General features: G+C 58.7%; 1 protein-coding gene across 1 annotated transcript in view; it reads right to left on the bottom strand.

Moving 5' to 3' along the window:
- Positions 1 to 13845, bottom strand: part of HSPG2 (heparan sulfate proteoglycan 2) — an 82235-nt gene that overhangs the window by 4491 nt on the left and 63899 nt on the right. Inside the window, exons 76-92 of the mRNA XM_045298938.1 lie at positions 12107 to 12308; positions 10417 to 10514; positions 9819 to 10085; positions 7566 to 7675; positions 7241 to 7388; positions 7047 to 7163; positions 6320 to 6431; positions 5644 to 5788; positions 5456 to 5555; positions 5221 to 5330; positions 4976 to 5084; positions 4168 to 4266; positions 3493 to 3714; positions 3002 to 3246; positions 2296 to 2467; positions 2084 to 2206; positions 1924 to 1980 (exon numbers count right to left, since the gene is read on the bottom strand). Coding sequence (XP_045154873.1) covers positions 1924 to 1980; positions 2084 to 2206; positions 2296 to 2467; positions 3002 to 3246; positions 3493 to 3714; positions 4168 to 4266; positions 4976 to 5084; positions 5221 to 5330; positions 5456 to 5555; positions 5644 to 5788; positions 6320 to 6431; positions 7047 to 7163; positions 7241 to 7388; positions 7566 to 7675; positions 9819 to 10085; positions 10417 to 10514; positions 12107 to 12308 — 2436 coding nt within the window. The remainder of the gene's footprint in view (positions 1 to 1923; positions 1981 to 2083; positions 2207 to 2295; positions 2468 to 3001; positions 3247 to 3492; positions 3715 to 4167; positions 4267 to 4975; positions 5085 to 5220; positions 5331 to 5455; positions 5556 to 5643; positions 5789 to 6319; positions 6432 to 7046; positions 7164 to 7240; positions 7389 to 7565; positions 7676 to 9818; positions 10086 to 10416; positions 10515 to 12106; positions 12309 to 13845) is intronic.

The raw sequence follows: 13845 nt of genomic DNA, 5'->3' as shown, positions 1-13845 counted from the left end.
GACTGCAGTCACTCCACCGGAGAGTTAGCATCCCTTCCATTAGGGACGTAGGCACCAAGCCACGGTCACAGCCACAGGACCCAAGGCTCTGCCACACACACACACACACACACACACACACACACACACACACACACACGAGTGCATCCTAGAGCTTTCTAATTACTGCCTGTGCCCATCAAGGTTTCAAAACTGCGGTAGCTCCAAGAACCAGTGCTAGCTCTTGTTGTTTCATGTGTCTATCAAGAAGAGCTTGTGTTATAAGCCAGCAATTCTAAGTAGACTGTGAGCCATGTTGCCCTTGAAACCCCATGTGCCTTATTCCACACAGTCATGAGGTCCGTGGAGGGTGGGATTAGCACAGAGCGCCTCACAGTCTCAGACCCTCCCTAGTCCTGGGCCAACCGGGGGTCACCTGGGTGTGTGGCACCCCCAAATTGGTTAGGCATCCTTGTGTGCCCCCACTGGGAAGGCTGGGAAGGCAGGCTCAGGGTGGCCCTGGAGCAGCACGTGGGCCGTTAGGCTCTGTTGTCCAGGCCAAGTGTTGAAGCCACCCCTCTGGTCCTGTGAGCTCACTGCCCATTCTCCAGGTTAATGTGGGTCTGGCAGCTGTAAGGGCAGGGACACTAGGCCCCCTTCCACCCAAAGATGAGAAGAACTGCTTACACAATCAGGCACCCAGGATGTGGCTGACACTGTGCTGGGAGACTGTCATCTGGTTTCAAACAGCAGGCCTTTAGCTGAGCCCTCAGCTCACGAATTAGACAGGCAGGTGTTCGGTACCCACTCCGTCCCAGACACTGCTCCCGCTGTGGTAAACACAGGAGTTTGACCCTTGCAAAAAAAAGCCATTCAGTGCGGTACTTCTCAAAGTGGGTGATACTCTCCCGCCCCCTAGGGGTGCTGCTGGAGGGAGCAATCGGGATGTGTGTGTGCAAAAGCAGACCCCTACACTCCATCTTGGATTATGGGCTCTAACACAAACGTTTGTCATTGCTAGGGGGTGTTGAGGGATTTTAAAGGGGGCCGTAGAACAAATAAGTTTAGGAACCTACGTCTTCAAGCCTCATGAGGGGCTGTGACATGTCTCTACATTGTGCACGAGGGAACTCCGGAACAGAGACATTACACAGCTTGCCCAAAGTCACCAAGCAGGTAAAGTGGCACAGTGAGGGTTTGGCCAGGCAGGCTGGCTCCACTGCTCGGGTGTGTAGCCAGCATCCCATGGTTGTCCTACTCCATGAGCAATAAATAGGCTATGTGCCTGCAACAGTTTGCACAGCTCCTGGGACTTAATAACTCTTCCACAAGCACTCAACTTTTACTGCTACCTTCACCTTAAAGCGGATTGTGGAATCCCTGCACAAAACAAAACTTACCGCTCCTGAGTTGATTCCGACTCACAGCATCATAGTGACCTTACCGGACAGGGTAGAACTGCTCCTTCGGTTTTTTTTTTTTTTTTTTAATTTGGCTAATTTTGATGAGAGCATATAAGCCTCATTTTTCTCTTACTGAGCAGCTGGCGGGTTCAAACCACCAACCTTGCAGTTAGCAGCTCAACACTTAACCCAGTGTGTCACCAAGGCTTTTCTTTAAGCGTAAAGAGACTGCCTTACTCATCTTCAACTCCCTGGTCTCAAGGCAAGGCTGGGCTCACAACAGGTGTTTGTTGACTGAATGCATGAGCAGAGAAGATGAAGCTGAGGTCAGGGTGGCTCAAGGACTGTCCAAGTTGACTTAGCCAGTGAGTCTGGGCAGGGCTCCACTCTGCATGGCCGTGTCCTTCTGGATCCTGCCCATGTGTGCCTGTGAGCCTACCAGTAGCCATCCTAGTTTGGGACGGACATGCGGGTGTGGGTCATGGGCAGAGGAGGACACAAGCCCGCTCAGCATCCCTAGCTGCCCCCAGGGAGGACGTACCGTTGCCTCCACTGCCTTCGATGTGCCAGCTGGATTCCGCTCTGCCAAAGTCGGCACCTGGGGAAGAGCAGAGTCTAGCTGGGAGACGCAGACACACAAGGGCCCTGTGCCCAGCCCCAGAGCCCAAAATGGAGGTGGACAGGAGTGACAACTGCTTTACCGTGTTGGCAGCGTGGGCCAGAATAGCCAGGGGCGCAGAGGCAGTGGGTGCCCTGGCAGGTGCCCCCGTGCAGACAGGGCTCTCTGAGCTGGCAGGGGTTCTCCTCGCGTTCACAGAGGTCTCCTAAGGGAGAGGGCAGAGGAGTGCGAGCTTGGGCCGGGGTTCTTTCAGGCCACCCCTGCTCTGTGCCCACTGGGCCCAGGCTCACCCACCTTTGAAGCCGTCTCGACACAGGCATTGGAATTCGTACTCGCCAGCGGGCATGCAGGTGGCGCCATTCCGGCACGGCTGGCGCTCACAGGGGGAGCTGTCGTAGCACTGCCCGATGCCCTGGCTGCCCAGGAAGCTGTAGGTGAGGTCCAGACGCTTTCCATTCACTGACACCTGCGGGCACAGGTACATTGGGCGACGTATAGGGGCAGGGGCCAGAGAGGCATGGGCTGTGCCCAGGGAGGGTGGAGCAGAAGGTAGCTGGAGGCCCAAGTTGGAGCTGTGGTGGCAGCACGCATGCTGTGGGCTGGGTCCAAAACTTCTCTGCCATCAAGTCAAATCCCACTCAGAGCGACCTCACAGGGCAGGGTAGAACTGTCCCTGGGGGTTTCCGAGGCTGTAATTCTTCCCAGGAGCAGAGAGCCTCATCTTTCACCCAAGGAGCTGCTGGTGGGTTTGAACTGCTGACCTCTGAGGTTAGCCGCCAACACATAAGCCATATGACAGCAGGCCTCCTTAGGGAGGTGGGTGCCTACTGTGTACCAGGAGCATGCACCCTGCAGACAGGCCACAGTGCAAACTATGGTGCCCATTTGACCGACCAGAACGCAGAGGCTCCGAGAGGTGGAAAGCCTGGCCCCAGATCTTGCGTCACCCATGGGAGAGGGCCGCTGGCTGGCATCCCCACCCTCCTCAAGGTGTCCTCACCTCACCCACGCAGCCGCGGAAGGGGGTGCTGATGTTGGTGTCTGGGGGCAGCGGCACAGACGGCTCCACGCCGCCGAGGTAGAGGAGGGTGTGCAGGTTGAGGCCCTGGCTCTTGCCGGGGGAGGAGCGCAGCACCGGCCGGCCTCCGTTCACCCGCAGGCTGCCGTCCTTGTTAAGGCGCTCGGCGGCTACGTGGTGCCAGCGGCCCAGGGCCAGTGGCTCGGCACTCCGGAGGACAGCCAGCCCTAGGGAGGACACCAGGCAGAGCTGGGCACACAGGGGGACACACCCCATCCCACGCCAGGCAGGGGCCCCGGGGCCTGGTCTTCAAGTGAGGAAACTGAGGCGCACAGAGGACTTGCCTGAAGTCACAGACACCCAGGAGAAATGGGGTGGGATGGAGTATGGGGCCCCACCCTGGACCACGGGGGACAGCGGGGACGGTGAAGTTGGCATCCACACACTTGTCGCTGTTGGCTGTGGGGGCTTACCTGAGCCCAGCTCATAGCGGAACTCGAGGTGCCCGCCGGCCATGGCCAGCGACACAAAGTCCTCCACGGGCCCGTGCTTGCCCCCGCTGAAGAGCAGGAGGCCGTCGGGCGACAGCGGCTTGAACTCAACGTCCAGACGGAGCTCGTGGTGAGTGTTGGTGAGGGCGGGCAGTGCCAGGTAGGAGCTGGTGCCCGACATGGACGGGGTGGTCACTGTCACACCTGCAGTAGCCACAGCTCAGCTGGGGCAACGGGGATGCCAGGACCCCTCCTGGACCCCTGCTTGCCCCTTTCCAGGCCCAGGGGTGCAGCGCCAGCTCCCTGCCCCTGGTCTTGCAGAGCAGCCTGGGAAGATCTCCCACAAGATGAGAGTCCCCTCTGGGGGCCCTGAGGTGATAAGCGAGGCTGGGCAGACACTCGGCCAGTGACTTTAGGGTCTCCTGGCTGCTGCTACTGGAAAAGCCAGCCGTGCAAACCCACAGCCCCTCTGCAGGAAAACAGGCCTGGCGACCTGTGTGCTGGGTATAGCCTGGGAAACCCACAGGGGCAGTGCCACTCTGCCCCACAGGCTCGCTCGGAGTCGGGATGAACTCGAAGACTCACAACAACACGCCCCCGTACCCTCAGAGGCCCTGCCCAGTGTCCCCACCATATTGGGGTGCCTGCTCCACTCACCTTCCTCACACTTCAACCCTGAACGGCCCAGGTGACAGCGGCAGGTGTAGCCTCGGCCGTCGGGCCGGTTCACACAGGTGGCATCAGGCCCACAGGCCTCTGGAGGGTATAAGGAGCAATGAGGACACTGAGGTGACTCTAGAGAGGGTGGGGCTCTCCTTGGTGCCCTACCTTCCCCGCATCCCCTCCCGGGGCCTGTGCTTGATTAGAGCTAGGCCCGCCCAGGAGGGTGCAGCAGGAGGTGTGTTGGGGGGATAGGATGGGGGAAGGCAATTGCTGTCAACTTCATTCACGGAGACCCCGTGTGCAGAGCAGAGCAGAGTGGCTCCACAGGGCTGTCCAGGCGGGGACCCTTGGGGAGCAAACCCCAGACCTTTTCTCCAAGGTGCCTCTGGGTGGTTTCCAATGGCCTGCCTTTTAGCCAGGGGTCAGGCAGATACCTGTTTGCACCGCCAGGGGCTCGGAGGGCAAGGGTGGGTGAGAGGAGGGCGGGCAGGGCTAACGGCAGGTTGGGGTGCTGGGGGCGGGGATGTGAGGGAAGGCTGCACCTGAACAACACTGAGTATCTCAGGGACCTAAGTAGCCGGAAAGGGGAAGCTGGGAAGGAGACGGGGGCGGAGACACCCAGGAGCGGTGACTGGGAGCATAGGGAGTGCCGAAGCGGCAACCAATAGAGGGGGAGAGGAAGCAGTCCAGTAACCGTGGTGGAGGGGACAGTCTCGGGGCTGTAACACGCGATTGGAGAGGTGCCCCACGGTCACGTTGCTGGGCGGCAGCGGTGGGTTCCAGGGGGTCAGGGTGGACCTACCTGGGTGGCAGTGCAGGGCCTGCGAGTGCTCACAGCGACTCCCGGTGAAGCCGGGCACGCACAGGCACACATAGCTACTGCTGGCCGAGTCCTGGCACTGGCCCCCATTCTGCAAAGCGGTCCCCGGAAGTCAGGCCAAGAACACTCCAACCTCCCCGTCCACACCCCACCCATGGGTCTGCCACAGTTGAAGGCGGGGGTATGAGGGGCTTGCGTCACTGGACGGGGTGGGTGGGCAGGGTTACCTGGCAGGGCCGGTCCCGGCAGGTGGGGCAGTGGGCGATGCCGTGGGCCGTGAGGTTGAGGTCATGGAAGACCAGCTCCTCGCCCTGGATGCGCAGATCCCGGACGCAGCCTGCGGATAGGCAGGTGGGCAGATGGGCAAGGGGTTCTAGGGAGAACCCTGTGGTGCCCCCGGGTGACTGAGGGCTCAGTCAGCCAGGTGCATTCGGGCCCGGCCGGGAGTGGGAGAGTGCTCACCTATGAATCCGCTGCTCAGCCCCACCTTGGGGATGGCACCGTAGTCGGGGTAGCCGCCCAGGTAGAGCTCTTCATTCAGGTCCAGGCCCTGGAACTTGCCCTGGGGGTGGTGGTGGTGGGAGTTTGGAAGGGCAGGCAGAGGCGTGGCAGTGTGGGGCTGGGCACAGGAGGCCGGAACTAGTTCTCACCTGAGAGGTCCCATTGACCGGCGCCAGGTTGCCCACCACCAGGGACCCCAGGGTGAGGCTGCGCAGCAGGGTCACAGTGTGGAACTGGCCCAGGGCCAGGGGTGTTGGGTGACGGATGGTGGCCATGCCAGAGCCTGCGTCAAACCTGCCTCACGGGTTGGAGAGGGAGTTCATAAGAAGGGCTGGGGGTGGCCAGTCTGGGCAGAGGGGCACCAGGAAAGGGCACCAGGGAGGGATGCCACTATCTCTCGTCCCTGTCCCTCCTTGTCCTCCCACCCCTGACTCCCTGGCTCATCTCTCCCCACTTCCTTTCCCGAAGTGCTGTTCCAGAACAGCCCATGCCCCGCCACCCCCATCGGCTCCTCCACAGGCTCCATGGGACCCCAACCACCGCCTAACCTCCCTGCTCCTCAAGCACGCCTCTCCGGGAGCTGCCTGGCCACGTGCTGTGAGTGTACGCACGCCTACAGGATCAGCGCCTGGATGGACTTGGTCTACGTATCTGCCACACAGTAGTGGTCAGCAAATAGCATGCACTCAGAGCCTGATGCCAGACCAGCTGGCCTGTCTCCCAGCCCCTCTGTCCTTATTCTCCTGTCCCCAAGTGCCATCTCCCTCACTGCCTGTCCCCCAGCCCCTCTGTCTGTCCCTGTGAACAAGAAGGTGAGGGTCTCACCGGAACTCAGGCCTCCCGCCCACGAGGCCAAAGGAGATGAAGTCGGGGTGCCTGTGGGCCAGGTTGGTGGGGCTCCCCGGGGTCTGCTTCTGCCCATTGTACAGCAGCATCCCTGGGTGGGCACAGTGGGGTCAGGGATCCCATATACCTAGGCCCCAGAAATGACCCCTGCTCCTCCCTGAGCCTTTCACGCTAACCACCTGCCAGCGCCCTGGGCATACCTCACACAGCCAGAGCCATCTCAAAGCCTCTGGGTGGTGATCTAAATAGGGAAGCCTTGCTGGGAGCCCCCAGAAAGCAGTGGGCTGGTTTCATTCACACTGCCAGGGCTACCTGGAGCTGGGGAGGGAGGCCGACTCACCTGAGTAGAGAAGGAGGCCTGGACAGTGAAAGGAAGAGCCCGAGAGATGAGAGGAGACACAGAGAGAGAGAGGAGAGGGTGAGAGAGGGAGGCACCCTGGGGAGGAGCAGGTGGCAGCAGGCAGAGTGGACACGAGGCTGGGCATGGCTGTCCGATGGCAGAGGGAGAGGAGACCATGGAGGTCCACAAGACACCATGGGGTGCAGGGTGGACAGAGGGGGCAGGCACAGAGGCTCTTGACTAGGAGGCAGACCTGGGGGCTCCTGGGCAGGACTTGAGGCTGCCAGGGCTTGGGCTGCATTGGCAGGCTCCCCCAAGAGACTCTCCCTGAGCCCAGACCCCCAGATCAGCTTCTTTGCCTCTCACCATCGGCTGAGTCGGGCCGGAAGGTGATCTTGATCTCAAACTTCTTATAGGCATCCTTGATGGTGGGCAGTGGCAGGAAGGAGTGGGGGGTCTGCGTGAAGTAGGGTACCACCCGCTCTGCCGGCAGAGAGTGGTGTTAGAGGGGATACCCATCTGGAGTGAGGGTGCAGCCCAGCCCCAGAGGCGGGTCTTACCTGGCACCTGCAGATGGGCAAAGGCTTTGACCTTGCCCTGGCGGTTGGTGGCCGTGCAGACATAGGTGCCTGCATCCTGGGGACGGACCGAGGGCAACATCAGCATGTTGTTCTCCAGCCGGCTGTCAGGCGGCAGGTTTCCATCCAGCTGCAAACACACAGCCCTTGGCCTTGGCCCACACGTCCTTATGGTCAGTCTCTCCCTCTGCCTATGGGCCACCTTCTGGGCTCCGTTCAGTGTGGGTCAAGTCCTGGGGGCACTGAGGTGGTTTAGGACAGTGGCCTGTCCCTCACATATGTCTCTGGCCCCCTGCCCAGCACTTACCTTGGACCAGGTGATGTCAGGAGTGGGGTACCCAGAGGCCATGCAGGGGAAGACGGCTGCAGAGCCGGCGGGCACCCGGACCTCTGGGGGCGTTGAGATCTGAGGCAAGGCTGGGGAAAGGAGACACCTGTGTTAGTGTGACAAGGGCTACCACATGGGTGAGCATGACGGTCGTGTGTGTCAGTGTGACGGCAGCCACGTGCGTGCCAGCATGACGGTGGCTACCATGTATATGACAGTGTGATGATGGACACATGTGTGTCAGCGTGACAGTGTCCACATGTGTCAGCGTGACGGTGTCCATGTGTGTCAGCGTGACTGTGTCCACATGTGTGTCAGCGTGACGGTGTCCGTGTGTGTCAGCGTGACCGTGTCCACGTGTGTCAGTGTGACGGTGTCCACATGTGTGTCAGCGTGACGGTGTCCATGTGTGTCAGCATGACCGTGTCCACATGTATGTCAACATGACCGTGTCCACATGTGTGTCAGCGTGACCGTGTCCGTGTGTGTCAGTGTGACGGTGTCCATATGTGTGTCAGCGTGACGGTGTCCATATGTGTGTCAGCGTGACCGTGTCCACGTGTGTCAGCGTGATGGTGTCCACATGTGTGTCAGCGTGACGGTGTCCGTGTGTGTCCGTGTGACGGTGTCCACATGTGTGTCAGTGTGACGGTGTCCACATGTGTGTCAGCGTGACGGTGTCCGTGTGTGTCGGCGTGATGGTGTCTGTGTGTGTCAGCGTGACCGTGTCCACATGTGTCAGCGTGATGGTGTCCACATGTGTGTCAGCGTGATGGAGTCCGTGTGTGTCAGCATGATGGTGTCCGTGTGTATCAGCATGACAGTTTCCACATGTGTGTCAGTGTGACGGTGTGCACGTGTGTCAGCGTGACGGTGTCCGTGTGTGTCAGCGTGACGGTGTCCACATGTGTGTCAGCGTGACGGTGTCCGTGTGTGTCAGTGTGACAGCAGCCACCACATGTGTGTCTGGACTTGTTCATCTCCTAGAGGAGGCACCTCAGCCCATTTTACAGATGAGAACATTGCAGCTTGTAGGGTTGTACAGATAGGAGCAGGCAGAGCTAGAGTTTAGAGACAGGTTCATGCAATTCCAGAGACCAGGCAGGACTGCCTCAACACCTCCACTTGGTTTTGGGGCAGGAGGGCCCATGTCTGGGCACCATTATTTGGCCTTTTGGGGACCAAGGAGCAGTATGGGTGAGTAGCTGGTCAATTATAGGACTGGAGGCAAAAAGGAATAGCGTTAAGGACAACATAGACCTATTGCTTGGTCTAGTATCCCTTGTGCTTATTTCAGACGCCACTTGACATCTGTTCGTGTTTACACTACGTCTCTGCCCTCAGACTGGGCTGCACATGGGCCTCGCCCACCAGGGCGGGCACTCCCTGTGGGTGAGGACCCAAAACACCTGCTGCTGCTGAGCTGGTTATGAACCAAGGTGGTCCCCTTGTGTTACAGAGCGGAACTGCTCCACAGGGTTTTCTAGAATGTAATCAGATTAACAGGCCTTTCTTCCACCAAGATGACCAGCCAGTAACAAACGGCTTCTACCACACAGGATCCAAGGGAGGATGAGACACCCTCTTCTTTCTAGATGCCCCACCCCCCAGCCCAGTTTTGGTGAAGGCCCAACTCTTTCTCGCTGAACTCCCTTTCTCCCCTGCTGACCAGATGTCCCATGGAACCTGCTCCTTCCATTCACAGCCGTGGCAGTTACACACCTTCATGCCAACTTGTAGATAGTAATAAGGTAGGGGTGGTATTCAACCAGTCAGGTTGCAGCCGGATGGCGCTCCTTGTGGGCGTGGCCTTCTCAGAAGGAGGGCCCTGGGGAACCTGCCCCCCTGCCCTCAGCTTTCACCTTCCTACTGAGGAGCCACGCTGAGACCTTGCCAGAGCCCTGTGCTTCCACCGCCATTGGATCCACACAACCTTGCACCCACGGGCCTGTGATCTCCCTGCATTCTGCATCATTGTGAGTGGCTGTGTGAGGTTGGAGAGGGGCTTATAGAGTAGTATCAGACCTATGGACTTGATCTGGACTGAGCTGGGATGTTTGCTTGATATATAATACCTTCTTGATATAAAGTTTTCTCTTACACATATATGATCGTCCCTGAATTTGTTTCTCTAGTCAACCCAGCCTAACACACCAGCGGGGCACCTCTCCAGAGGCTGGCGGAGAAGGCCCTGCCCTGCCCCTCGGAGGTCCTCGCCGGCCTCCCCCTCACCTTGCACGAGCAGCAGCACGTGGGACTGGGTGGTGCCGGCGGCATTGGTGGCGGTGCAGCGGTACTGTCCTGCGTCGGCCAGCTCCACGTGGGCGATCCTGACGACGCCCCCACTTTGTACGACGCCAGGCCGCAGGCGCCCTCCCACTTTGCTCCAGGTCACCTGGGGCTTGGGGTCCCCCAGCGCCAGGCACTCGAATTCCACAGTGTGGCCGACCACCACAGTCTGCACGGAGGTCCGGATGTTGATGAGCACCGAGGGCAGGGCTAGGGGAGGAGGGAGGCCGGGTGATTGGTGAGGCTACAGACTGCCTGGACCAGGTGCCCCGGAGCCCTGGGCCCCCCTCCCTGCCTGCCTGCCTTCTTCGCCCTCACTCCTGGGCACATGCACTCGTTCGCTCATGGGTGGGTCCCCTGCTCAGGCATCCATCGTCTGACCCCACTCAATCCTTCAGCCTCTCCCGTTCCACACTGGGCACCAGGCAGACCCACTCAGCTCATTCTCTTCATTCTTAGGCTTCCGGGGGCACACTGTGCCCGCCCCCTCCCGCCCTCTGTCTCCTCCGCCCTCAGCAAAGGCTCCACACCATGCTCCCACCTTGGACAACCAGTCGGGCTCTGGCTTGGGCCTGTCCCCATGGTCCATGGGCCTGGCACACATACGTCCCTTGGCAGCTCTGGTCCAAGTTCTGGATTCTGTAAAGAGAAACATCATCAGGGGGCCAGGGAATCACAACCACGGGTAAGACGGCTTTTTAATCCCCAGGGAGCTCAAAGCTGCCACCGACTGACACGCCATGCACCTTCTGGCTGCCCAGCAACCATAAAGGTCGGGTCGTAATCCCAGGGACACCGGTGTGAGCAGCACTTCCACGTGCCCACTGTGTTTCTCCTCCGTGTCTCGCGCGTGCTGTGCCTCTGACAGGCTGCGCCCTAACCGCTTGTGTGTATCTTGTTTGAGTCAAATATCTGGGTTTTCCTGCTCTGCCAGCCTCCCACCGCACACAGGTCCCTGCTCTCGCGGGTGCCCTGCCCAAGAGCTGTTTCCAGTGGAGGGGCTGGCACCTGCGGTCGTCTGATATAGGAGGGTACGGCCCAAAGGTCTTACTACCAAACCACAGAAACCGTTATTAAATAAAAATACCCCAATGCGAAGCTATTCTTTCTCGACATAGCCTCCACGGAGGTCTGTACCCTGGTGAGGGTAGCGTGCCCCTCTCTGCCCTCCCTCCAGGATTCTGCGCACTTCAAGTCCCGGGTCAGCTCAGCCGCGGGGGCCTCCCTGAGGCACTCACTTGAATCGCATGCTTGCCAAAGCTCTCGGAGTTTGGGGATAAAAGAAGTCTGGAGGGGCAAGATCAGGGGGGCGGGGTGGGGCAAGGCTTCCCAACAAAATACCCCCAGAATAGCCCTCACTGCCCTTCGCAAACGAGCAGGTGCACGGCCGCGGCCGTGGTGGGAGACAATTCCTTGGTGTCAATATCTTGGCCTTTTTTTCTCGCCAACGCCATCCTCCGTTTTCTTAAAATGTCTTCCTGATAAGCCCCTATGATCCTCCATTGAGAAAATCTATCAAGACAACCCCTTGGGAATCTCAAGAAGACTCTTTACTGTTCTGAGCCGGCCCCTCTGCCTGGAACTTACCTGGCCCAGCAGATGGCCACGGAAGCCACTAGTTTGAGGGACCCTCCTTTTGGAAGGCACCCTAACAAGACCAACTAGGAGCCTGTTGGTGCCCTGGTTATGTGTTGGGCTGCTAACCTATAGGTCCAAACCATCAGCTGCTCCTTGGGAGAAAGATGCTTTCTTCTCCTGTAAAGAATTACAGTTGGGAACTCCCAGGGGTGGTTCCACCCTGCTCTGGAGGGTGGCTGGGAGTCCACATCGACCTGGAGGCAGTGGGTCAGTGAGCCGGAGGACTAAGACAAGTGTATTTTGGAGAGAACTAGTCTGTGGTAGCCCTGATGGCAGTCATGTCTACACGGTTTCATTTGGAACGAAGCCATGCATGTGTGACTGGAGCCCTTGAAGTGATGCTTTCTGAAGGACCCTCATCTAGGAGCCTGGAGTTTTCTCTTTTTCCTGTAGTGAGAACATGAACATGGGCCACTGTTTACCGTGTTTACTCTACTAAGTGCTTCTGCTCATTTCCTCTCCGTCTCAGAGAACCCCCTGTCCAGTGGAGATCACCGCGGTTAGAGCAGTAGAGTGACTTGCCCAAGGCATTTCAGGCTGAGCCCTGTGAGTCAGGTATAGTAACTCTGTGTGCCCTGGGCTCGGGTGCTCACCGTAGCACCCCATCCTGCACGCTGTGGCCAGGTGGCAGCTGACCCCCTTCCTTGAACCAGCGGAGCTGGGTGCCCCGGTCACTGGGCACGGCACAGTGGAACTCCACGCTGGCTCCAATGCTCTTGGTCTCCAGCTGAGGCGTCACCTGCACCGTGGGCGAGGACCCGGGGGTGTCGGGGCGAACGCTGCCAGGTGCAGACCCTGCAGGGACAGAGACAAGGTGCTGTGTGTATGTGTGTGCATAGCTGGTCCCTGGTACACCTGGATGCTCAGGAATACCTCCAGCCCCAACAGTCAGCGGATGTTCTCCTGGTGGGTTTCTCTGACCGGGAGGAATGGCCTTTCATTGGCTGAGTCACTCCTTCGCCCCCTTGACTGGTTATTCATTCAATAAGCGTGTCTTAGAGCCTGGGTGGGCGTGGGAGGGCTGGACCCTGGGCTTCCACAAGCCCCCAGTCTTTGGGAAAGGTGAGCATCCCAAGGTAGAATGGGGGCGGGGGAGGGAGGGGGCAGTCTTGGAAAGCTTCGGTCACTTTCAGAAAGGACAACAAAGACTCCTCCAGCTCCAGTGGCGTGGTCCCAAATGTGCCACAGACGACATTGGAAGGTGGGTGCAAACCCACATGGTCACCGGTAACTAAGTGCCTACAACGTGCCATGGGACTGGCAGGCGGACTTCGTCTTAACTTGGCCCACATGGCACGTGCTGTTCTCACCACTTTACAGATGAAAAAACTGAGGCACAAAGAGGTTCAGTGATTTGACCAAGGTCACACAGTGATCAAGATGTGCTTTGAACCTGGGTCTGGTGGCCTCCAGGGCCCAGGCTCTTCAGCACTGGGTTCTATGAATTCCTGTTGCTTAAACCTTGGGCCTGACTGCCCTTGTTTGGCTTTGTGGCACTGACACGGAATGCCACAGAAATGCTGGGTCCTTTGGTGAGCCACTGAAGCCTTGGGCATGTCGAGGGTGGGCACTGCTCTGGCACTTCCATCGTTATCACCATCAAGCACCGACCCAGCCTGTCCTGGACTCTGTGGTGAACGAGCCCAAGCTGCTGAGATGACTGGTCCAGGCCCTCCCTCCCGAGCATCCTATCTGTAAATTCGGCAGTGTCTGGCAGTGCTGGAAGCAGGGCTACCGCAGAGCAAGCCGGAGGGGCTGAGAGCAGTGTTTGGGGTGGAACTCAATGCTACGTTCCAGGTGGGTAACGCTTGTCACGTCACTTTGTCATACGGTAATGGCTTGTGTGTGGCTGTAATGTCAGAAACGATGTCGTCGGTGTTTTATATACCAAGAGGGTGACCCCAGGTGGACAGGTTACCGTGGAGTTTCCAGATGATGAGAGTCTCCAATGAAGGACTTGGCAGCCAAGCTCTGAAAGCCCTGGCCAGTGGGGGTCTAAGAACAGCAGTGGAATGCTGCTGTCGGACAGAGCGCTGGGAGACGCCAAGAACTACCTGGACGAGCTGCTCCTCAGAGTAGAGTTGACCTCAGTGATGTGGATGGAGGGGAAGCTTCCGGGATCTTCGTCTGCTCATGTAGCAGGACTCAAGATGAGAAGAAACAGCTGCAAACATCTCTTGATCGTTGGAACGTTCAATGTACAAAGTGTAAGTCTAAGGAAATCGGAATTCTTCGAAAATGAAGCAGAATGCCGAGAGACAGATATGCTGACACCGGCGAGCTGAAACAGTCTGGCTAGTAGCTCTTCTGCATCAGACCACCGCCCGGTCTC

This window comes from Echinops telfairi, unplaced genomic scaffold, assembly GCF_000313985.2.
Source record: "Echinops telfairi isolate 266 unplaced genomic scaffold, ASM31398v2 ScPeMD7_7457;HRSCAF=8495, whole genome shotgun sequence".
Lineage (NCBI taxonomy): Eukaryota > Metazoa > Chordata > Mammalia > Afrosoricida > Tenrecidae > Echinops > Echinops telfairi.
The sequence above is the reverse complement of the archived record's forward strand: the minus strand, read 5'-3'. Positions and strand labels throughout refer to the sequence as shown.